We start from the raw sequence: 25,985 nt of genomic DNA on the forward strand, positions 1-25,985 counted from the left end.
GTCAGAAAGAGAAAAACAAATATCATATATTAACGCATATACGTGGAACCTAGAAAAATGGTACAGATGAACCGGTTTGCAGGGCAGAAATAGAGACACAGATGTAGAGAACAAATGTATGGACACCAAGGGGGGAAAGTGGGGTGGGGGGAGGGGGGTGGGATGAATTGGGAGATTGGGATAGACATGTATACACTAATATGTATAAAATGGATGACTAGTAAGAAACTGCTGTACAAAAAAATAAAGTAAAATTTAAAAAAAACTGATACTTCTTCAGAAGTTTGTATTTTCATATGGTTTTCCACCAATATGCTCATAGTGGATGAACCAACAGAATGTTCCAACATTCCAGGTGCTAAAAGATTGCTATGAGAACCATCTTTCCCCTTTGCAGTTGCAAATAAATTCTTTTTTTAAAAAACAAAAAAACCCCAGAACAAAAACCCCACCAAAAACAAAACCCCAAACAAAATTGAAAAAAACATCAGCCCCAAATGAACCTATCAGTATTTTCATTAGTTTAGCACTAAACTCATAGATTAATTTAGGTGAGATAACACTTTGTTCATGATATTTTGTTGCTTAAATGTTTCTAAATTTTATAGTCAAAAAGCTTTCCCTTTAAAAATCCCCTTTCTCTATCCTTTCCAATCTAAATAGTGTCCATCTTTTTTCCCCCCTTAACCTCTCTGTTGCTACCATTACTGCCAGGTGACAGGTCTTCACATCACCTGCTCAACTCGCCGAGTAATCAATTGGCCTCCCTGTCTCTAGTCAGGTGAATGATCGCAGCTACTATTTATTAACATTTACTATGTGGCAGGCATTATCTTATCTAATTCTCATAGCAATCCTGAATGGTAGTCCTGGGTGGTACTTTAATAATCTTCACCTTACATGTGAATGTCACTTTTGCTTCCAGTCCTCTTAACCTGTAATACTCTATTCAAACCCAGTTGCTCTGTTCCTTATATGTTCCTTGTGCTTCTCTTTTTTAAGAACTTGAGGTACAATTGACATATAACCACAATAAGTTAACATTCACCACACAGAGTTACAATTTTTTCTTCTTGTGATGAGAACTTTTAAGATCTACTCTCTTAGCAACTTTCAAATATACAATAGAGTATTGTTAACTTCCTTGTGATATTGTGAGACTGAGTCTCTGCAGGCTTGGTTCTAAACATACTTTGTCCCGTCACAAACGCCACCTTGTGTTTGAAACCTCTGGCACCTCCCTACTAAACTCTTAGTTCTTTATTCCTCTGACATTTACTTTTAGCTTGTTATATTCTTTTGATTTTTGTGTTGAGGACCGGGAAGGGATCTTACTTATCTATGCTGTTCCTACAACATCTTTTGTACTATATGGTTCTCAATAAATGTGTAGAATGAATTTATACAACTCTCTGATTTTATGTTGATAATTATGCTTTTGAGTTCATGTTGATAACTACATTAATAATGATATTAAAGATTACATACATAAGAACACACAGTTTTGGTTCTGTAGAAGCAAAAAACTGTAGATTTTTTTCACAGTTTGTCTCCAAGTTAAACTATAAGAACCTGAACCATGCCATGCCCTTCAGCTTTCTTGTTAATAAACAAGCAAGCATCAAGCACCATGGTGTGCATAGTAAGTGCTTTTTGAACAAATGAAGAAAAATACCTGGGGCAGATGACAGCATTATAGTGACAATGAGGCTCCGGGTTCAGGTGTTGGCAATACAACCTCTGGAAAGAACTTAAAGTGAGTTATGTATCATCTCTATGTTACAGTACAGTATAACTTTGAATAACTAAACTCCCCATCAAATTTCTTAGATCACTTTCAGATCCTGCCATCTTCTCAAGCTTTTAATATTAAGTATTTCTAAATTCATTCTAAGTCAATGATATAGTAGACCAAACAAACATTTCCATTTATCTTAGTGTATATTATAGCCATCGCTGCTTTGATCATAAAACTATTGATGTCAATTACTTATTAAATATATCAATAAAATTGGAATCTTGGAATGAAAGCAGGAATCTAAGCAGCCACTTAGTATTTTATATATATATACATATATAAAATCACAAAGGAAAGTTTTTTTGGTAGGAAAAATCATAGGGAATGAGAGAAAAGAGCTAACACATGAGAAGGAGGTATGTTATTTCAGCATGTTTTATCTTAGCATTTAAAATGATATTGAATACTGACATCCAAATGGCCTACTAATTCTATACTAAGGGTAGAAACACCCTTCCAGGACCATGAAGTCTTTCAGGTAGCATTGTGGTGACTTTTCTTCCTTTACATGAATGCTTTAATAGATGACCTTTAAGAATACTTAAAAACACTGAACACAAAGAACTGAGGAATTTGACTTTGTACTCTCTGGCCAAGATCCCAGAAATCCACATGACCTTCCAAACTGGAGGCAAAGGAAAAGGAATTTGACTTTTTGATTATATAATCCATTAATTTAGTCAAATTTCTAGTAAAAATGGGGCATTATTTTTTTTAAAAGTAAACTAGACCTTAAATAATATAAGAAGCTAACTAGATTCCTCACTCATTCAACAAATACATATTGAATATCTACTATGTGCCAGTTGCTAGGGTGACAATGATGAAGATGACTGACAAGGTCTCTCTCTTTTAAAAAATGACAGGCATTAAATAATTGCATACAGATCATTTTATTACAGTTGTGAAGGAGTACTATGCATTTCTCACACTATGACCTCAATCTCTGAGTGACTGCAATAGCATGATGCTGGCTGGGGTAAGGAGCGGGAGTTATGTAATATGTAATGAGAACCTGAAATGAAACATTAAGTTAAAGGGAACATCTGGGAAGACCTTGAGGTCTTGAACTTTCTAGGAACTAAAAGAAAGCTAGAGTACAGAAAGCAAGGGGGAGAGTCAATTGAAATGAAGCTGGAGAGGTAAGCAGGAACAGACTGAAGAGCCTTTTAGGCTCTAAAAGCCTAAACGGGGAGCAGGGACTTTAAGGTTCACCAGATCACACAGAGCTTTGAAAGTCATATTAGGATTCTGATTTAGGAGTCAGAAAAGAATTAGTGGTTAATAAGTGAGGGGCCTTCACTGGGAATAAAGTGTGTCATAAGTAATTCGGTAAATTCGTTTCTGGAAGTGGTATAGAGAATTGTTTTCAGACAAAAGATGAATAGTTTTAGGTTGTTTTGTTTTAAAAAGTTGAGTAGGTAAATACATTCATTTATTGTGCACCGTGTATGTACAATGCAATGTACTTCAAACATCACCCACTTCCCCCTGAAATCCAAGGTTTCTAAACTGACAAGGAAAGGGGGAAGGTGACTACAGAGTGAAGCACAGACATGATCAGCAAAGGTACTGTCTTAGAGTATAAATCTAGGCTTTTGAGAGCCTTTAGCAACTTTCCAGGAATACCCTCACTGCCCTCTTCAACTAATAAATTTCAATGTAGTTTCAAAAGAAGTCTTTAGGCCTACTCTTCAACCCTAGACTACAACTCCATGTGATCAGGTTTAATAGTATCATTATAAATGGGATGTGGATGAGTTTACAATCAGTATCCCAAAAAAGATAATGGATATAAACATCAAGTAAGTATAAAATCTACCTTTTATTTAAAATGAGGCAAATTCTGAAATACCATAAAGTTGAACCCCAAGAATAAGCTGGTCCATATAAACATTGCTTTACAATGGAATTTAAGTAACTACTCTGTAATTGAAAAATACACACAAAAAGAGAGTACTTATAAATAATTGAAAGTGTTCACATTCATTTGTCATTCTAAACAAACAAAAAAAATTCACGTTTTTAAATATCATTTTGGAAAATCAGTCAACTATGAACCAACCCCTCAATGTAAAAATAAATGTATCGGGGGAAACTAGGTGAAGGGTACCCCAAGCCTCTCTGTACTATCATTGCAACTTCCTGTAAGTCTAAAATTATTTAAAAATAAAAAGTTAAAAAAACATATTTGGGATGTATAAACACAGACCAAACACACTGGCCTTTAAGATTACTTATTTTGATCAATGTAGAATCTGGTGGTGGATTAAGAGAAAAAAGTTAAAACAATGAAATCTAGAGTGAAATTTTAAAGCAGAAGTAATGTAAAGTTATGCAGAAATGATTTTAAGCATTAGGTTCAAATACTGGCTATACCACCAACTAGCTGAGTGACCTAGGGTACATCATTTAAGCTCTCAAGAGTACTGTGAAAGTCAAATGAGATATGTGGAAGTAAACTTTATAAATTCTAAAGCCTTGTACAAATGCTATTATTAATTCAAATTTCCTAGCCTAAATTCCTTTTTGTAAAGATCTGTCCTCATCTTCTATCATGTAGTCTTTCAATGGAACAAGAACGCACTTTAAAAATGGTATTCAAACAAGGAAATACAGCAACTCAGTTTATTACATGCAGATTCTTCTGCATTGATGCTAACAGTTCACTGGTCCAAAATTACTAAAATACTTAAAAAACTATACATTATGTAAACAAAACATAAATAAGACAGCATAGTTCTTTGTACATATAGTTTAGTAGAGGTTGTTAAGGATTTAGGAATATGTACAATTTTACACAATGGACTGCATTTTCACAATGCATAAATATATATATATTTTTTCTTACAGAAACAAAAATAAGATTCCACTAAAGACACAGAATACCATATTGTAGAGCCACGCCGCAACAGTCCAAATTCAAGAAGAAACATGTCAATGCAAGTGTGCAAAAGCCTAGCTTACTCCAAACTAGTCAAATTTGACTTTGTTCAATTCATGTTATATAGACAGGTAAGTCCTGTCTATTTTAAACAAATAACCTTTGAAAACATACTCATATCAATGAGTGAAATGGAACAGATTTTTCCCTCCCCAAGAAAAACAAAGCCTTGTTGCAAGCTAATGAAAAGATACATTAAAACACACATACACACACACACAAACTATGTATGTTTTCAACAGTATAATAAAGTTAAAATTTTTATGGGAGTCAAAACAATGCCCCATTATTTAAAAACTGGCTCGTTTAGTCTAAATTCAAGATGCAGCTGTGTCAGGCTTCTCTAAGCCAGATGACTGAAAAGCAGGGAAGACAGAGGCAGGATTTCGACTGGCAGATACAACAATTTGAGAGAGTGATGAAGAGAGTGAAGAAACCTTAGATGATGGAGTATTTATGGTATTCAAAATGGCTCCTTCTGGGCTGACCAACAATTTTTTGACTGATGTATCCAAATGAAATACTGAAGTGCTACTCGGCAGTGAAGGATTACTAGAGCAAATGGCAGAAACCAAAGATGTCTTAGACAAAAGAGTAGCTGGAGGAGACTTAATTACTGAAGTCAATGACACTGTTGGTGCAGGAGGTGGAACAGAAACTTCAGCAGCTGGGTTTATGATCTGTGGTGCTGCATGTACTGTGGGTAGAGAACTTGCATTCCCAAGAGAGTTTACAATTTTTGTAGAGCTTCTTAGAGAATGTTTCACAGGTTGCCCACTTAAAGAATTATTTGATGCTAGCGTGATCTTCTGGGCCAGGTTATCTACCGGTGCAGGCTGAATGCCTTGGCCACTGTTAAGAACTAAGGGAGGTCCGTATTTTGGATTAGTGGATATAAGGAGAACATGGCTGCCAGCTCCAAGACCTTGTGGTGGAACAATAAAGCGGGTTCCGTTAATCATGATTTGTGTGCCAGGTGCCAAAGGCGTACTGGTATTGATGACTATTTTTTGCTGAATACAAGGCTCACTGAACTGGCCCCCTGCCACACTAGTTACATTTGATGGTGCTGCACCAGTGTGAACAGCAGTGCCAGCTGGAGCAGAACTGTAACTGGGGGTTGAGTTTACGAAAGCAGGGGACAGTTGCTGGTTTGGCAGAGAAGCAAAATTGGAAATGTTAATTATTTTACCTGGATTCGGTGAAAGGGATGGAAATTCAGTTTGAGGTTTATTTGTGTTTATACTTGTTGGCACTGTAGTTGAAACCCCTGGTGACTGAAACTGGACGGAAGTCCGAGATTGTCTTTTAGAAAGAGATACAGAACGTGTGGCTCCTGGTACTGTTGCGGCTTGTGGAACTGTGTTGATTATTTTAGGGGATACAGTCACAGATGTAGGCAAGGCAACTGTAACAGGGATTTGCAAAGCTGATGTCAGACATTTAGGAGACACTGTTGGTTGTGTATTTGAAATCAGAACAGATGATGCAAGATGTCCTGTTTTCACAGTTGATATAGCCACAGTGTTTCCGAGATTTGACGTGCAAAGTCTATTTGACAAAATAGGCATAATTCTTGAAGAGGTATCATTTCCACTGACTAAAACAGGAGGTCGTGTCCCAACTGAGGCAGAGGTTGAGGTCACTGAAAGAGAACCCAAAGATACATTTGCTCCTGTTACTGAAAACATGTTTACTGTTCTTGAAGCAGAAACCACTGATTCATTAACAGGAGTAATATTTTGACTCACAAAATTTGAGCTTACTGGAATTGAATTACCAATTGTTGACAGCGGCAAAACATGGCCCTTGGTACTTTTTTCTTCTCCTTTTGGGGTTACATTTTGCAATAGGTTAATTGATGGTATAGGTGGCACACTGCCTGAAGTATTTACAATTGCTTGGCCTATGTTTAGCCCAATTTTCACATCTTTTATCTGAGACACAGTTGGTGATGAATTTATTTTTATTGGTGCTCCCACTGTAGATGGAATTAGTACTATCTGGGGCTGCTCTGGAGCCTTAACATATGTTTTACTCAAGGGAGGAGGAAGAGTTTGTTTTAATGGTTCTGCCACAATAGCTGGGGTTGAAGTGCCACTGGGAATTGCAGCATTAATAAAAACTAATTTCTGGGCAGAAACACCTGCAGATGTTGGTGCAGGTGCCACATTAATTGCAGTTCCACTGCCAGAAGAAAGAATAGATGGAGCTGACACCAGCATAAGTTTCTGAACTGGAGTCCCACTGACCATATCTTCATTTGTTGCTGCTGTTGCTTCTGATCTTGTAACAGGGTAACTTTTTGTGACATAATCTACTTGTTGCTGTTTAGCTGGTGTATGAATAACATTTGCACTGGTTTGTCCAAAATTTCCTGTTGATATGCTAATTACGCTTACTGAACTATTTGCTGTTGATGGTAGGAGAGTGCTAGAAGAAACAGAAGACTTTAAGGGAGAGGAGGGCATGTGTGAAGTTTTATCTATCATGTGCCCCAAATTACCACTGCAGGAAGGTTGGCTTAATGTAAATTTAAGATTTTTCCCCGTAGATGGATTAAAGCCAGCTGGAATGGAAACAGAAGTAGGTGCTTGGCCAAAAGGTGGGAGACTAGATGTAGCAGTTGTTCCAGCTACTGGCGAAAAAGCAGAGGATGATGAAGTTGCTGATTTTGGCACTAGAAATGCCTGAAGCTGAGGAGCAAAAGTAAAAACTGAACTTGAAGATAAACTATTGGATGAATTTTGATCTGGATTGGTCTGTACTTTTACAACTCCAGTGTTCCCACCTCGTGTCCTAACAAGAATTGACTGTGAATCTCTTATGCATACAGTTTTCAGTTCTTGCTTTGCTTCAGAAGAATCAGCAGTTTGTCGTGCAAAACAGTTGAGGGAACTACCGGGATTTGTAGATCCATTTAGTGTTGTTGCTGATAACTGAGGCTGAACTGTTGAGGAAATGGTGGGTGAAGCAATGGGCTGGGGGAATGCGGCTGCTGAAATTGCATTCTTGACTTTTCCTGCCTCACTCTGGCTAGTCTTAACTGGTGGTGTTAATAAATTACTTATGGAGGTTACAGGTGTCAAAGGCTGTGGTCTAGCATTACTCACATTTGACAAAGGTGTAACTGTCTTGTTGAAAGCTGTATTAGGTAGTTGGGTAGAAACAGTTCCTGTTGGGTTGACAAGAACTGATGCTAAAGAAGAGTTTACATTTGCTGTCTGTGGGAAAGATGAACCATGTCGTTCTGTACCTTTTTGTTGAAGTGGTGGTATTTCTTTTGCAACTGCTTTCCCTTCCTTGTGCTGAATTACAAAATTCTTAGGCAGAATGAGAACCTGCTGCATGATTTTTTCTCCTGTTTTAGGATCCAGCATAGGTTGCATCTGAATCTTTACAGAGCTGTTATGAAGATCTATGGGCAACCACTGGCCACAGGGCATTTTGTACACCATCTGTAAAGTACCTTTTGTACTGGTGTGGCAGGTCAATGCTGGCTTTATGGGGCTTGCTTCTGGAGGAGATATGACTGGCTTTTCCACAGCAGGAGCACTTCTACCTGTGGAAGGGGGCAGTTGATTTGTTAAGGTCACTTTGTTCCCAATATTCTTTGCAAGCAAGGCCTGAATAGGTTTGGTCCCTTTCTGGAGAGTAGACACTGGTGTTGAATCCAATGAGGCAAATGACTCTGGAAACAGTGGCTCTGTATGCTTTGATTCATTCAAACAGTCAATTTGCATATCACCTTCTACAGTCTCAACTGTTGTCTCATTTGTGCTTAACTTTGTTTTCTTCCTTGGGGAAAGCTCTTTTGTGCTATCATCCAGATAATTAGTTTGTTTGGACTGCCGTTTAAGTGTTTTAGGCAGTGTCTTAGGTACATCTTTAGAAGGCAATTCTTTTTTCAGCAACTTGCTTCTGGCCATAGGTAAATCTATTTCTGACAATTTCATATCATCTGAAAATTATAAAACAAGCATTTTGTTTATATAAAACAGCAACTGAATAGCAATGGTAAGACCAATTATAAAAAAGAAAGTCAATCTTTGAACAAGCAATTTATTAAGAAACCTGTAGGGCGATTCAAAAGTCTCAGTACCACTGATGGAAATTAAGGTAAGGTGAGCTTTAACATGGTAATCCTGACATTGTAACCATTCCCAAGAACAACGTATTATTAATAAGGAAATTATTTTTGATCAAATTCTGCTGCTAATACAAGTGTAAAAGGAAAGTTTACATCTTTTAAAGAGATACTCAAGCCAGCAATTAGGACTCAGGATTTAGATTTGGAAAGGAATCTAGTCTAGTGCTCTCCTTCTAGATAGGGAAACCTTCGTATCAAAGAGAGATGGTTCTCCATATTTTCTATTTTTAGAGAGAGACTCTATGGAATAAAAAAAGTCCAGCTTTTTCTGGTGTTTAATTATTCCTACAGTAAAAAATTTATGTTCATATCTGATCAAACTGGGTTGATGAGAAGTTACTCTTTTTCAATTCACCAGACATGGAAAACAGTAGGTTAATACATTTCTAACCAAAAATTTTTATACCTCTTAGATAACTAAAGAAAGTTATTTAACTAGATTTATAGAATAAAATAATCTGATAAGTTGAAATGAATTACAGATCATCTAATCCAGCCTCCTTATAAGAATGAGGTGTCCACTCTGGTCTTATTAGGCCATCAACCTTGATCATTCCTCATAAAAAAAAAAAATCTTCACAATTATCAGGGACTTGACAAGTTCCATTTAAAGCAAACATCAGAAATAGTGCTTCAAAATTAATAATAATAAAAAGAAGAGGCTAAACCTATTTCAAAGGGATGCATATCAATGATGTGTGGTCTGTAATGAGCAATAACATGCCTACAGTTTGGAGTCGGGCACTGACTCCAGAAACTCCTAGAACAGTAATAATGACTCCAAAGAACCTTTAATAAGACATTAGTACACCTTCAAACATAACAGATTTCCCCAATCAATGAACTTCATTAACCAGATTATCCTTTATCTCCACAAAATATACTAAAATTTCTCTTTGTGCTTTTAGTGTTGATTTAAAGAAAGTTTGAACGCCTACCTGAATCAAAATGATCCTTCTCCAGGATATCTAGAGGTTCTGTGGTGTCTATAGACTTGCTACTGAGTTCTACTTTTGGAGATTCTTTTCCAGGATCTCCTTCACCTTCTTCAGCAGTCCACAGTTCTCCAGTAAATTTATCGTGATCAGGCTGTCTTCTGAAATCATCATAGTCTTTTTTTAGGCGACTCCTGAAGAAAAATATTCGACACAACAAACAATACATACGTATTGAACTCTTGGAAGCTAAAGTACCTTCTAACATTTTAAGCTATATTTTAGTATTTTCAATTAAGTCACTAAACCTATGTTTTAACCAAGTGTGTCTAAGATGCCAATGACTATTGTTCAAGAAGACAAAACACAGGGTGTAGGCATAAGAAACTTAAAAAAATATATGTGCAATTTCAGAATAAAGTGTTCGAACATATACCTATTTGTCTTTCTAAAGGCTGCTGTTAGACCTATTAAATGCGAAAAAGGTAATTTTTTTTCCAGCTGCACTGATAGAAATAGATTTGAGATAGTCTTAAAACTGCTGATTATAATATAGTTTAAAAGGTCATTTAAAAGAGTTAATCAAAAAGTTCTAAGAAACAGTGTGTATTATTTTTGACTGTTATACAAAGAGTAACAAACAAAAACAATCCATCATTTAATCCTGAGAGCAATCATACCTAAACCTTTGGGTCTCACTAGAAATTATTTTTTTAAATTAAGCATAGGGAAACAAAGCTGAAAAGTGATCTTTCAGAGATCCTTTTCACATAAAAACATAATACCTATGTTTCTATAACACTAAGAGAGACAGAAACATTTCCAAATGATTACATGATATTTTAGAGATCCTTTATTATTCATTTGCTTTCAACTGAGTTTCTCTATTTTACTTTTACCCTTTGTTTATTTTTGTTTTTTTAAAAAAAATCTGAACATACATTCTCCAATTTACTTTTGCTACAAATTCCTATCTGTGTGGGACTTCCCTGGCGGTCCAGTGGTTAGGACTTTGCCTTCCAATGCAGGGGGTGTGGGTTCGATCCCTGGTCAGGGAGCTAGGATCCCACATGCCTCGTGGCCAAAAGGTCAAAACATAAAACAGAAGCAATGTTGTAACAAATTCAATAAACACTTTGAAAATGGTCCACATCAAAAAAAAAAAAAAATCCTATGTGTGCATATTGGAGTTTAAATCTCACCTCTGTCACTCAACAGTTGTAAGACTTTGGGCAAGTTCCTTAAACTTTCTAAGCATCAGTTTACTTATTTGTACAATGAGGATAATAATAGCACTTACTTCGTAGTTTGTGTGGCACACAAATATTCAACAAATGTTAGTTAATAATTACTCTCAATTTATTTATCTTTCAATTATTGCTTAAGGTTTTTATAGAGCAGATGAGGGCTGTAAGATACTAGAGTGGGTTACCAAAGGATAACTGTAAAATTAATTTCATTTTAGTAATATCTATATGGGGGTAGTATAAAGTTCCTCCCTTCTCAGTCTTCTTCTCAACTCAGCTAATGACTTTGCTCCTTATTTCAGGGAAAATGGAAGCAATCAGACAAGAACTCTCATATGCTCACACCCCGTCTGCAACTTAAGACCTGCATCTGTACTCATATTCTCCATCTTCCTGTCTAAGCTAACCCTTCCAACTTATGCATCTTCTCTCACCTAGTCAAGAATCTCACTCAACCAAACATCCCTTCCATTGTCTGAGTTCATTTTTGCCTCTCTATTCAATCATTTCCACCAGTATACAAACATGTTATTTCTCCCATTAATAAAAACAAATGACCCAACTTGACTCCAACTTGTCCTTCCAGGTACTGCCCTATTTCTCTGCTCTACTTTTATAGAAAAACTCCAGTTCCTCACCCCTAATTCTCTTGAACAGACTCCTTAGACTTTTACCCACATCTCTATCAACACAGCTCCTCAAGGTCATCAATGATATTGCCAAATTTAACAATGAATTCTCGTCCTCATCTTCCTCAATCCATCATGAGCAGCCTCCTTTTTAAAACATCTTCTTTACCTGGTTTCTAAGACAACACTCTTGGTTATGTTCCTACCTTGCTGAATACTCCTTCTCAGTCATTTCTGCTGAGTCCTGCCATCTCCATCACCTCTAACTGTTGGAATGTCCCAGGGTTCAGTCTCTCTTATCTATGCTCATATACTAGGTGATTTCTACCAGCTTAAATATAATCTATATCCTGACAACCCCCAAATTTATACCTCCAGCCTGGCTTACTCCCTTTAACTGGGACTAATATGCTAAACTGCCTACTCAGTAACTCCAGTTAGACATCTGAAAGGCATATCAAACTTAACATGTTGAAATCCAAACTCCTGAATCCGCCCCCTCCCCAAAACTACTTCTTTGTTTCCCCTATCTCAGCTAATGGCAATTGCATTATTCCAGTTGTTTAGATAAAAAATATTAGGCACCATCTTTTTCTCCTCATTTTTTCTGACACTCCATATGCAAGCCTTAAGGAAATTCTACCAGTCCTACTTTCAAGATCTATCCAGAATCCAAGCACTCCCTGCCGTCTGCATTGCTACTATCATGGTCCAAGCCACTATCATTTTTTGCCTGGACCACTACTATAGTGTAACTGACTTCCCTGCCTTTATCATCATCCCACACTACACTATCTCAACAGAACAGGCAGAGCGAGTGCTTTAAAACATAAGTCAGATCATGTACTTCCTCTGTTTAAAGCTCTTCAATGGCTTCTCATCTCAGAGTAAAAGCCAAAATCCTTAAACACGTAGGCTACCTTTCCCTATACTTCTCTGACTCTTGACTCTTACCACTTTCCTCCTCACTCACTCGGCCCTGGTTATTCTTGCCCCTTTGCATTTCCTATAAATGTCAATCATGCTTTTAACCTTGGGGCTTCTACATCTTCTTTTCTCTTAGATATCCACTTGGCTCTCTCCCCTATTTCCTTCAGGTCTCTTTTCAAACATCAATTCATCAGGGAAGCATTCTCCAACACCCTGGTAAATGACCAATCATTATTATCCCATCCACACTAAGCATTTATTCCCCTTAACCTGCTTCATTTTTCTTCCTAGCACTTATCACCATCTGACATTTGAGTTTGTCTGTCTGAATAGATTTATAACTAGTAAGGAAATTGAATCAATAATCAAAAAAATCTCTAAACATTTCTCCAAAGATATATAAATTGCCATAAGCACATGAAAAAACACTCAATCTCACTAATCATTAGGGAAATGCAAATCCAAACTATAATGATATACCACCTCATATTCATTAGGATGGCAATTAAAAAAAATAAAATAGCAAATGTTGGTGAGGATGTGGAGAAGCTGGAACTCTTGTAACTGTTGGTGGGAATGTAACATTATACGGTCACTGTAGAAAACAGTATGGTAGTTCCCCCCAAAATTAAAAATAGAATTACCATATTCCTCTTCTAGGTATACACCCCAAAATCTGAAAGCAGGGTCTTGGATATTTGTACACCCATGTTCATAGCAGCATTATTCATAATAGCTAAAACATGAAAAGCCTCCCAAATGCCCATTACAGATGAATGGATAAGCACAATGTGGTATATGCATAAAATGCAATATTATTCAGCCTTTAAAAGGAAGTAACTTCTGACATATGCTGCAATATGGATGAACCCTGTGAACATTATGCTAAGTGAAATAAAGCCAGTCACAAAAAGACAAATATTTTGTACTATATGAGGTACTTAGTCAAAATCATAGATACAGAAAGTAGAATGGTGGTTGCCACGGGATGGGGGGAAGGGGGGAATAGGGAGTTATCATTTAACAGGTATAGCGTTTCAGTTTCACAAGATGAAGTTCTGGAGATGGATGGGATAACAGTGACACAACATCATGAATGTATTTAATATTACTGAACAGTACACTTAAAACTAGTGAAGATGGTAAATTTTATTTGTGCATTTTACCACAATGAAAAAAAAACTGGGGGAGAAAAAACCACACAGTATAGAGTTTTGTTTAATCAATAGTACTTTGTCAGGGCTTAGGAGGTACCTTGTACACAGTAGGTACTCAAAACTATCTGAATTACAAATCAGTGGAAAACTATACTAAATTATACCAGGATACCTTCCATAATCATAAAGTAAGAGCCTTAAAAAAGATAATAAAGCTTGATTTACCTGTTCCTTTGAAAAGCTTTCATTAACTTTGGTTCCCATGGCAGCAATTCATTTAAAAGACGTATCAATGTACTATGCAATTCTTTTACAGCTTGCCTCCGATGATACCATTTGCCCTAAAAAACACAATTTTAAAAGTAAATTCCTTAGACTGAATCCAAAAGTAAACGCCAAGACTTATTTTCTGAGTAAAATACAAAACAAAATGCCAATACCCATCAAATAAGTACATATCTCTTCTTCAGAAGGTTGCAGCAAGGAGGAAAATATCCTATAATAAATCTTCTTCGATATACTTTAAAGATTCTCAATTCTACAGGAGAAATCTAAAACTCATTTAATTAAACCAAGAGATAAAAATTTTTTTTAAGTTTTTAATTGGGTCAATTATAAACACTTTTATAAATCACTAAAACACATGTAAAGATACAAACATTTATATAACTATGTAAATGACATTGCTCACTTCTGTAAAGTTTCTGTAATTTTTCCAAAACAGTGGGGGAAAAAAGAGAGAAAGCCTGAATTGTTATCCTATTCAAAAGCCATCCTAACAAACTTCCTTAGGAAATTTTACAATTATTTTATTTAAAAATGTTTCCAGCACAGAAAAGTAAACAACTGGTCACCATTTTCAGTACTATCATGCTATACTAATGGTTAATTTCTGACATGCCCTCCATTTGCTAAGTATTATCCTCAGTATTTCATTCATACTTGGAGAGAAAGAGACAGAGAGAGAGACAGACAGAGAAGGAGGGAGGAAGGGAGGGAGAGAGAGATCGAGTGAACATGAGAGTTCACGTATACTAGCAGTTATAAAAGCCCTCTAAAGTGTGTGCATTTTTAGTCTTACCTAACAAATGATGAAACTAAGGCTCAGAGAGATTAAATGACTTGTTTAAGGTTCTCTGACTTGAACCCAGATCTGCCTGTTGGTGAAGTCCAAGTTCTTTAGAACTAATTACATCACTGCCTCTTAAAAACTGTATTACATAAATTCAATCTGACACAGGTTATAAAACCTCTAGTAAAGATACATTTCATCAGCACCCATAAAATTATTTGAATACCATAGGGACAGTAAGATTACAGAAGGTATAACTTTAGGTAGCCAACCTCCCCTTCTCCACAATGTTAGTGAACACCAGCTATCCACATCACCACCACCACCATCACTATAGTCCCTTACTGTTATATAACCAAGTTGTATTTCTTTTTTACTTGGTAACAGCTTTGAGATATAATTTACATACCATATAGTCCACTCATTTTATTTCTTTTATAACAAAAGGCACACAACTATATATGTTACAGATCATATTTAACCTGCATAAAATTAGATTTCACCCCACAGGAACTCTGAGTCAATTTGCATATAGGTAAAACATTAAGGCAGAAAAATAACCACTCCCTAGAGCAAAGCATATTCTAAAATCTGTGCATAAATTCCCCAACTTTACATATATCTAAAACCTTTCCTTTTGTCATGCAAATTTTAGACACATACAAAACTAAGTGATCAATAACAGTGCATTTCCTACTCCTGAAAATTTTGTGCTTTAAACCAACACAACGTTTATGCACATAAAAGTAAACATTTCTAACTGAGGTTTTTATACTTCAGAAGGGAAATTGTTCATTAGAAGAGTAGGAAAAGGTGAGATTATATGTGCATGTGCTCATAATGAATATGGAACCTAGGCTCACTGACTAATTTTTGTGTCTTCTCAGTGGCATAACAAATTATAGTATTGTGAAAAAATTTCAAGAAAAGTAACTTTTATTTCATATAATATACTAACCTGAAGAGACTTTCCATCTTGTCAAAAGCCTTCTAAAAGGACCCAACTAACAATGAGTTATACCTCAAAAGTTTATTTTTCTCAAAGAAATGTTATGAGATAGTATAAAGTGCATATTCTAACCCATGAAAACAAAACTATTAGATTATAAATAATAAAACTGAGCAAGAAATAACTTCCATCTATGGAAAGCTGTTTGAGGAAGATGAAAAGGCAGGTAACAGCTACCCTAAATCCTTTTCAGAATGAGGTAAGATTTTGTTTCAATAAAAAATAGAAAATAGTAGATGGAGATTTTTCCCTTTAACAAGGCATATCAACAACATTATTTTTTTCTACATATAAACATCTATTTGGCTCAAAAATGAAATGGTGACAGTGGAAATAAACTTTTCCTAAGCTAAAGAGAGCAGAAAGAGGTAAGGAATGAAGGTGGGGAGAATATTCTCTTCATGGTATAACTGACTGGAAAAGCATTAAAGGATTAGGGGGCGCCAGGCATGCTGAATTCCTTATTAACTGCATGTTATATGGGGAAGAATTACAGATGCAGAGTTAACCTGGGCAGTATGGTGGCTGTGTGGATTAGTGTGGTGGTGATGGGGTAGGGATTACAGAACTGTCAGTGTTATGGGACTTTTAGGACTAGGTAGATGAAGCACGGGAAGGGGAGACTGTGTAACTGGATACTGCTTAAAGCCATTTATCAACTCTGTTTGTGTCTCTACTAAATTACAACATTAATTTTTATAGGAAAGAGTTTTAAAAATATTAGGAAAATTTTACCTTTTGATTTTATTTTGGTTACTAAATTTTAATTAATCCAATGCCCAGAAAATATACTACTGAACAGGAGGGGTCATATAAATCAATCAGAGAATAGAGTCCTAACTTCCATATAACTCTGTTTTACCCACTGACCTGTTTGTAAATGTCTAAGGCCTTCAACTTTATGTATGTTTTTTGGCCTTCTTCCCCTTCTTTATATTGCATATTCTCAACTTGGGGTAGTGATGGTATGGTATCTCACTTATATTTGAAAATGCCTATCTAATCATTCTGTATTTGAAAAACAAACAAAAAGTTTATTATTTTCATAACACAAATTATATAAAGTAAAGGCTGATAAAATGTTTTGACTAGAAGATACATATAAAGGATACGATGACCTCAACAAAGGGCATCCCTGTACCTGCCATGGGGTATGTGTGTCATCTATCAAAAGGCGGCATAGGTTTAAAAAAGTTCAGAATCACTGCTCCAGGACTGGTGTTTGAGGTAGTAAGGTACTTTAATTACTTGACAGTAAAAGAGAAACTCATACTGGTTCTCTCATTTATTATTTCTTTGGTCAATACAATCCAAATGGAAAGAAAATAATACATCCCTTTCTACCTAGTGCTGGTCTCAGAGTGTCACAGTATACAATGGAACTAATGTAGAGAAGTTATGAATTTTTAAATGAAGTTAGTCAAATGGTAATAATTTGCCTTAACTTGGATCTAATATAAAAATCTATTTAAAATCAAACAAAATATTTCCTGAACTTTAAATCAGATCATTAGCAATAGCTTTCCTGACTGATCAACTTTATTTATATACACAGATAAAGAAAAACTATCATGTTTCTTCTAGGATGAAATTATTAAAGCTAAAAGGGAACTCAGAGGACATAATTTTACAGAAGGAAAGTGTCTAAAGTAAACAGAGAAGTACTTGTAGGTGGAAGAAGACTTTAGAATTCTAGATCTCCCGAATGCTAAAATCCACTTTCCTTCCACTACACAATGCCATCTCTCATGGGCTACACACAGACAATTCCTAAAGCAGAAAGAGACTGTACTGTGTAAGTTCCTATATTTACATGTAGGTATCTCTGTAATGCAAACATTAAAATCTCTAAAATTTACTTTGTTTCATTTGTTTAATTACAGTAGTACTTAAAACTATGGTGACCTAAAGTTTAAAAGTGAATTAAAAAAACAAGGAAAACAGCAAGTTCCCCATCTTCAAACACATAAGAGAGAATATGGATATAATGAAAATCAGAAAGGCTCTTACAGTTTTTATCTGCACTGATCAATACAGAATCAAAGAAAGTAGATAGAAAGATTAAGTAAATGGTTATTTATAGAACAGTGTTCTAATTGTTTCTCTAATAAAAATACATTTAATACGCTTTACATATATAAATTTAGTGCTGACTTTTCTTTATAAACAGGTATGTGAATATGGGGATAAATGAACAATTTTTAGTATTAGAATTCTCACAATTTTTAGTATTAGAATTCTCACTATTTTCACAGACAAAAATTTTTTTCTAAAATAATCCCAATGTGTTATGTGAACTTAATAGTTCAATCATTTACTGAAGGTCACTTTGAAGAGAGTAATGTATTTTTCTTTTATAAATTTACTATGAAATGTAACATAAAATAAAGTATGAATTCAAACATACACCACGGAACCAAAGGTATACAATATGGTCTAAATTTGAGGCTTACCTTTCAATACTTTCTCAGCCAATGTCCACAGCAGCTGCAGATTGCCAGCTCCCTTTCCATGAGATGCCCCACTGTCAAACACTAAGGTTTTATAACCTCATAGGGATTACTACAATAAGGAGCTTGTCTATGGCCACAAGATAAGTCCTTTATTATATTATGCAGTTTTATAAGTTTTTGAATGTGATAGGTTAATAACCTAAGGAACCATAAGAGAAAAGAAACTTTTAAAAAACTTACAAAACTACACAATATTGTAAAATGAAAAGCTGAGTCTATGTGTGTGAAATGAGCGGGGAGGGAAACTTACCTTACAACTAAAGAAAAACTCCATTCTGCTGCAGTAATCGGGTATGACAGCACCAGCATAGTGCTGGCTGGGGTGCTGCAAGGAGAGGGAGTTGGCAATCTACTGATGCTGGGGACACTGAACATCTAGAAGGAAGAAAAGAGGAAAACAAATAAATTCCAGGTTTATTAAATGTCTCATTACCATGGATCTTTTGCACATTTTAATAAGTTTAGATGCTCTGAATATTAAACTTAGGTGAAAGTAGTTTGTTTACACAAATCATTCTGTTACTTATATAGATTTTCTTATAACATTATATCTAAACAAAATAGGTATCAACAGTTATTTGAAGAAAAGATTAACATCACATATAAATATGCAAAGAATGCTTTTTTAAATTGAAAGGGTATTATTGTGAAGATGATAAAAAAGATAATTTTTATGTACAAAATATAATATATATGAAAAAGGCATCAATGCTCTTTTTCTACATGCTTTTACTTACAAATATGTTGTTACAGCACAGAAACAGGGATCATATGACAAAATATTTTTTGTTATAGGCTTGGTTCTTGTCACAGACATAAATCACATGGTGGAAAGGGATTAGATAATAATACATCATGCTTTTCAAATAAAATTCAAATAACTTTTAGAAAAGCCAAATCGATTTGTCTGCAAAGATGTCTCATTTAAAATCACTAGCAATATCCAAAGGTAGGTTACAAATAATTTAAATGCAAATGTATAAAAACACAGCACAAATCAAATTAACTGTACTTAAGCATGTTAATAATCTAATTATTTGGCATTCTCCTTAGTCTAAGTAATATTAAGTGAAAAGGTAGTATTTACTTTTTTTTTTCTTACTGCTTACCTAAAGAAATTACTACTATATTAGTATATTCCTGCATATTCACAGTTTTGGGGGTAAAACACTGCATTCACCTTGTTGGTATACAGTCCCTTGAAAAAGTACTAGTTAGACAGTATAGTGAAATGTTTGCATATTAATATGGAAAAAGTTAAAGAGTATTTTTACACTGCCAGAGGTTCTAATATGAACTATCCTATCATATACTAGTATTTTCTCTTTAGGTACTCTCACCCATTTTCTCTTAAGACTAATTCAATAGAAAAGGAAAGCATTTGTACTTTATTCTAAAGATATCCTACATTGCACAGCATGTACAACATTTCCATTATATTCCATTATATTTCTGAATTAGCATTTCTAATGCTAATTAGAACTATAGTTCTAACTATAATTTCCATTATATTTCTAAATTAGCATTTAACTAGAAAGCATGAAGACAAACAACTGCAAACAACTGCATATCACTACAAGTGATAATATTGGAAGTTTCAGTGTCATTTGACTTTGTAGAGAGGATGGACAGATCACATTCCCAGTGAGATAGTTACTATTACTGGGGAAGAAAATCTAACAATATGTATGTAACTGATGGTATGTAACCATTTTCATTCACAAAGAAGAAAAAATCCTGAACTAGAAATTAACTATTGGGTAAGTATCTGAATTTGATTCTTTTTAGTAAATAGGTGGTAACAAAGAAGTTAATAAAATTTTATCAAATCTATACCTGATATCAGAAAGGTGGGTTCTCAAGCAATTCACTGCAAAATCTAAATCACTAAGTAATGTTACATATGGTATCATCAGAGCATAAAAAGGTCCATGTAAGTGAAATTAAGACTGGGAGTATCTTAAAAGCAGAGTCAGTATCCTACTTATTTTTACTTTCTCAGGCTCCATCACAATGCCTAGCAGAGAGCAGGCCCACAATAAGTATTCAAACTATAGAAGTAAATTTCTTAGCTTACTGAGATTTTCTACTTAGCTGCAAAAGATTTTAAAAAATTGATAGAAACGTTCCTAAAATATGTCTTCCAGATTTTCTGAGTATACAATGAATATAATTTAACTCTTGATGACTCGGATCATCATTTTGAACAAGTTATTGTTTCATATTTTAAGGCAGTGACTGCAGGGTTTGCAGGGCTATAACCTATGTTCCTATATTAAGTGGTTATTGATTACTAATAGTTTTGGACTCCTAAAATCTGCTTTTGTAGGTTTTTTTCTCAATTGTCTATTAGCATTTCATGCTACTGCCACTAAATCTGCCTTAAATGGCCTTGTCCTAATTAAAAGCACCTGCTACAACCAGTTAGCATCATATCTTCATTAAAAGAAACTGGTTCCATGCAAGGATTTTTTTCTACTTTAAAGTGCTAGAGATCCAGATGTGGACTCTGGGCCTTCTATTTAGATTCCTTTTTATTCTCTGGTAGATTTGGGATTCATTTTCCTTCCATTTTTACCTTTTTTTTTTTTTTTTTTTTTTTTTTGCGGTACGCGGGCCTCTCACTGTTGTGGCCTCTCCCGCTGCGGAGCACAGGCTCCAGACGCGCAGGCTCAGTGGCCATGGCTCACGGGCCTAGCCGCTCTGTGGCATGTGGGATCTTCCTGGACCGGGGCACGAACCCATGTCCCCTGCATCGGCAGGCGGACTCTCAACTACTGTGCCACCAGGGAAGCCCCATTTTTACCTTTTTTACAGAGTCTGGTGAGATGGTAGGAAAGTTCTATTACTGTTCAATCTTCTCTATTTTTTGGATGGTATTTTTCCCTAGTTCCCAAAAGGTTAAACTACCCTATCTTTAAATTTTAGGGGCTTTCCAAAGATTTTGATATCTTCTGTAATATAAAAAAGAGAATGATGTGAAGCTCATTTTCTGGTCTTAAGCACCTCACGAATTTAAATTCAATTTTCCAGAACTCTTACCACTGAAAGGCAGTAGAGTAACTATTAAATAGAAAATAATACAAATTTACTTGGGGCTTTGAAAAATATTTGGCATTTAGATTGTTACTTATATTTGAATAAGTGTGTGTGATATGTAATTCAAAAGAGTTTAAGGCAAATAATAAAAGCCACACTATGAAGTTCTAATTATAGAAGGAGCTGTCACCTAGTTCAATTCTTCCTTGAAGCTCACTCCATGCTGGGAACACGCAATATGAATTCTCTGACTGATGTAAAAATACGAAACAACAGTTTTCCCTTTTAATTGGAACTTTTATTAGAAGAAAAGAGGTGTTCAAATATTGTTTTTAAGAAAGTTTCCCTGATGGGATACAGACTATGCCACATTGCAGTAAGTTGAAACAGTGAGCACTATTAACAAGAGTTAAAATCCAGTTCTTAGTTGAGCAGAGTAGTTATTAAATGTCAAAAAGAATGCCCCAAAGCAAGACTTACCGTAAATAAATTAGGATAATGCATTTTCAGATAATTCAGTGACTACAGTCAATTGAAGTTTTGTCTTACCAGACAGCTATTGTTCTGGTTCACGTTTCCTGTCATCTAGTTCTCTTTTCTTACTATTATTTTGAACAGTCAGTTAATATTTGATTCTTCGTAAAATCCATAAAGTCCCACTCCCAGATAATATATTAACATGTCAATAAGGGAAGTAAAGCAAGTGTCTAGAGTGTCTGGTGATCTCTGAATTAAAAAAATGGCTTGAAAATAAAAGATTAAGTCTTTTATAAAAGGACAGGAGTTAGCGCAACCAATCTTGATTAAAATTAAAAATTTATCCCCAGGATTGGCGATAAAAAGCTTAAGCTCTAAAGTGAATTCCTTGAGGATGAGGACTTTGTTCTAGTCTCTGAATTTCAACCAAGTTCCTTGGTATTACGAATAGTACACAGAAAACAGTGAGGAAGTATTTGCCTAATGAATAAGACTAGAATATGACAGGTAAAGAAACTTATTTATTTTATTTGTTGTACAAGGTTTCCGAAAGGTTATTTTAATTTTTTGAAAGCTTTAACTATGACAATTTAAAGACAGAGTGTTTTTCCCCCCACAGATGAGCTAGTTTTCAGTTTTGTTAACCATATCAAAAGATCTAGAATAAGAAAACAAGATACACAATGATGTAATTGCCAAAAACTTAAACAAAACTAATTTAAGGACAATTTAGATATTGATGCAACCATATCTACAACTAAAGTTATTAAGTTAATAAGGGCATATTCAGGATTCTGAATGTATCTAAAGTTCCTTATACTGTAGTAAAATAGACTTTTTACTCTAAATAGATGGCTATAAAATAATTTTGATTTGATGCCTCACTGTGAGCAAATGGGATATGGAGAGAAGAGGGAAAAATCCCAAAATCCTACACTATAATAGAGTAAAATTTCTTTGTTACAGGTGTTAGAAAATAAGATTAATGTATAATAATTTCTTTGCCTTATATCAAGCTTTTACTATATGCAACTATGATTTAGGGGTTCATATAAATTCATAAGTTTTATACATAATCTGACTATACTTTACCATTTACCTGTGTATTATTTCTTACTATATCTTCACTTTTTAAGAATGTTTTCCATCATATTTTTAAAAATGAACAAAGAAAATACATATACAACCAAGTTATAACTTCATTTCCTATAATGAAGGTAAAAGGTAAACGGTGACCATACTGAAAAGAGGCCGTAAATCATAATGGATTGCAGACAGCTGAGATGGATCTGAAGCTAAGGTCAAGAATTCTTTTAACTATCTGAGAATCATAAAGGGTAAAGGTTAATACTGACATTCACAAGTTCCATCAAATATAAGTCTTAATTAGAAATATACGATATGATAAAATGGTCTCAATCATGGAATCTGGCATATGATTTCATTGATTTCTACCTAAGTGTCAAAACATCAACTTGTTTTCTCCCCATAATAAGCTGGCAGCAGCAACTTATTATGAGACACTAGGGCCCTGAGCAAAAACAGGCATATGCCAGGGTTCTGCAATCTCTGCACAACTGACATCTGAGGGCAATAACTATTTGCTGTGCGGGGCTGTCAGGTGCACCATAGGATCATTACAATGTAGAATATTTTTAGCAGCACGGCTGGCCTCTATCCATTAAGTGCCAGCACCACCTCTTCAACTATGTGAATCAAAAATGTCTTCAGACATTCCCAAAGTCTCATAGCAGCGATGGGCAGGGGTGGGGTGGGCAGAATCATTACTCACTGATAACCACCGGCTTTTACAAAACTCTGTGACCAAAAACTAGGGTGTCACTACCTCTGATCTAAGCTTCTGATTTCTCTAATGTTTGATCTAGCTAATGCACAGCCTTTGGTTAGGCAAGATTAAATGCTATTATTGTATTATGAATTTAAATTATTTTAAGAACATAATAGAGATTAATTTTATTCATGACTTGAAATTCCTTTCTAATTCTCATAAACATGCCTTAAAAAACATGCCTTTTGACATACTATAATAATTATGCATATATTTTTTGGATGTTTAAAAAATTTAACATTTCATGAATACTTCCATGTAGTAACAATGATCTACAAATATTTTATTTTACTAGCCATATGATATACCACTGTGTTAATATTATTGCTTGGTTAGTCATCTCCCTACTGTTGGACATATGGGCTTTTCCCAAATTTCTACTATTAGAGACAGTCTGCTGAACACACTATTGTGTAAATTACTTTTTTGAGGGGTAGGGGAGTAGGGTGAAAAATGAGGGAAAATGAAAGTTAAATATCAATTAGGATTATAGGATCAAAGAGTCCAGGCAATTTTATAGCTTTTCTTACATACTGAATATGAAATACAGAAATATTTGAAGTCTGTCTTAAAACTTGCTCAGTGTGGAGGTGCTTAACTGCTAAAAGGTGTATTAGAAAGACAGGGTATTATATTTAAAATTTTAGTTTATCTATATTGATAAGACTATCATTTATCATTTCATAATCCAGAAAAGCTTTCTTTTCTTATAACTTTTTTTTTTGCCAAATGTTCCCTTTTCCTTATCTCTATACTGATTTTTCATTATCAAAAAGACTGAAACCTCTTTGAAGATCTAAATTATGATATAAAACATATGGAAATTAAGGAAATGTAAGAAAAAAAGGGTCACATGAGAAATTCAGAAATATAACCAGTTCTGTATTAGCCTGACAAAAATCTACCAAGTTTGATTATTTAGACAGCAAAAATGTCTAATAAATTTCAAATACAACAGGATCAGGCAAATTTATCAATATCTTAGCTCTCTCTGGAAAACTAATAAATTTCCTAAATTAAAAAGACTACTTTCCAAATAATTAAGCAAAATGCAATTTTTCTCTCTTGACTAAAACCACAAAAAAAAAAACCCAATAAAATGTCATGATTTCTCCTTTAGGGCACTAAAAAAATCCTATGATCTAAATAATAATGAGATAGACAAAATGAAAGGATTTTGTCAAACTACATACTTCTATTTATATCAGTCAGATGTCTGGTATAGCACTGGAGGATGTAAAGGACGTTGAGTTCTCTTTGAATAAGCCTTTAAATGAAGTAATGGGATCAAGTGAACTAAAGCAAACTCAGAAAATTAAATCATTTTTTCTCTCCTCACATTATAAATCATAAGTAGAATTAGTTGCCTTGCAAGAATAAGTAAACAATCTAGATTTTAAAAGATTGTAAATCTTCCAGTACAATGAGTAGCTCAATGGCAAAACCTCTAAGAGATTAAGAAAGCTTTTTTAATAGAATGTTGACCTGGATGAGGAAATGGAGTAATTCTTCCTTGTTGCTTTGGTAGGAAAAACTATCTAGAAAGGCCCTGCAGAGGAGCTCCCAAAAGCAGCCAGGTTTTTAAACGAATCCACATTAAATCCTCTATCACATATGTAATTTCTATCTTTAGTAAGAGCATTTGTGACAACCAAATGTTTATATGGAATATGTCTTCCTTGTTACTGAAGCCATCGTAGATCTGAAAGCTGCTGATGAATAATATTGGGTGGGCCAAAAGGTTCCTTTGATTTTTTCCGTAAGATGGCTCTAGTGGCACTTAGTTGTCTTTAACTTCATTTGAAACAATTTTGTTAGATTATATGTGACAGCTGTCATATCAGTGTGGATTTAAAAAAGACAGACTTTTTTTTTTTTTTTTTCGGCACGCGGGCCTCTGTTGTGGCCTCTCCCGTTGCGGAGCACAGGCTCCGGACGTGCAGGCTCAGCGGCCATGGCTCACGGGCCCAGCCACTCCGCAGCATGTGGGATCTTCCCGGACCGGGTCATGAACCCGTGTCCCCTGCATCGGCAGGCGGACTCTCAACCACTGCGCCACCAGGGAAGCCCAAGACAGCCATTTTACTATTGAAGACGGAAGAAAAAAGCAACATTTTCAGCATATTATGCTTTATTATTTCGAGAAAGGTAAAAATGCAACTGAAACGCACAAAAAGATTTGTGCAGCGTATGGAGAAGGTGCTCTGACTGATCAAACGTGTCAAAAGTGGTTTGC

The 25,985-nt window shown here is 35.0% G+C and overlaps 1 protein-coding gene across 3 annotated transcripts in view; it reads right to left on the reverse strand.

The window, feature by feature from the left end:
- Window positions 1–3,457: 3,457 nt before the first annotated feature.
- BRD10 (bromodomain containing 10) overlaps window positions 3,458–25,985 on the reverse strand; it is a 105,140-nt gene continuing 82,612 nt past the window's right edge. For 2 of the 3 annotated variants that reach the window (XM_082842817.1, XM_082842815.1), the window contains 3 exons: window positions 14,016–14,131; window positions 9,831–10,021; window positions 3,459–8,703 (listed from right to left, as the gene is read on the reverse strand). In XM_082842817.1, coding sequence (XP_082698943.1) covers window positions 5,060–8,703; window positions 9,831–10,021; window positions 14,016–14,131 — 3,951 coding nt within the window. In that variant the 3' untranslated portion in view covers window positions 3,459–5,059. Of the gene's footprint in view, window positions 8,704–9,830; window positions 10,022–14,015; window positions 14,132–25,985 lie in introns of all 3 variants that reach the window. The other variant, XM_082842816.1, reaches the window with a different exon arrangement.

The sequence above is a fragment of the Leucopleurus acutus genome (genome assembly GCF_964270905.1).
Source record: "Leucopleurus acutus genome assembly, chromosome: 7".
Taxonomy (NCBI): Eukaryota; Metazoa; Chordata; class Mammalia; order Artiodactyla; family Delphinidae; genus Leucopleurus; species Leucopleurus acutus.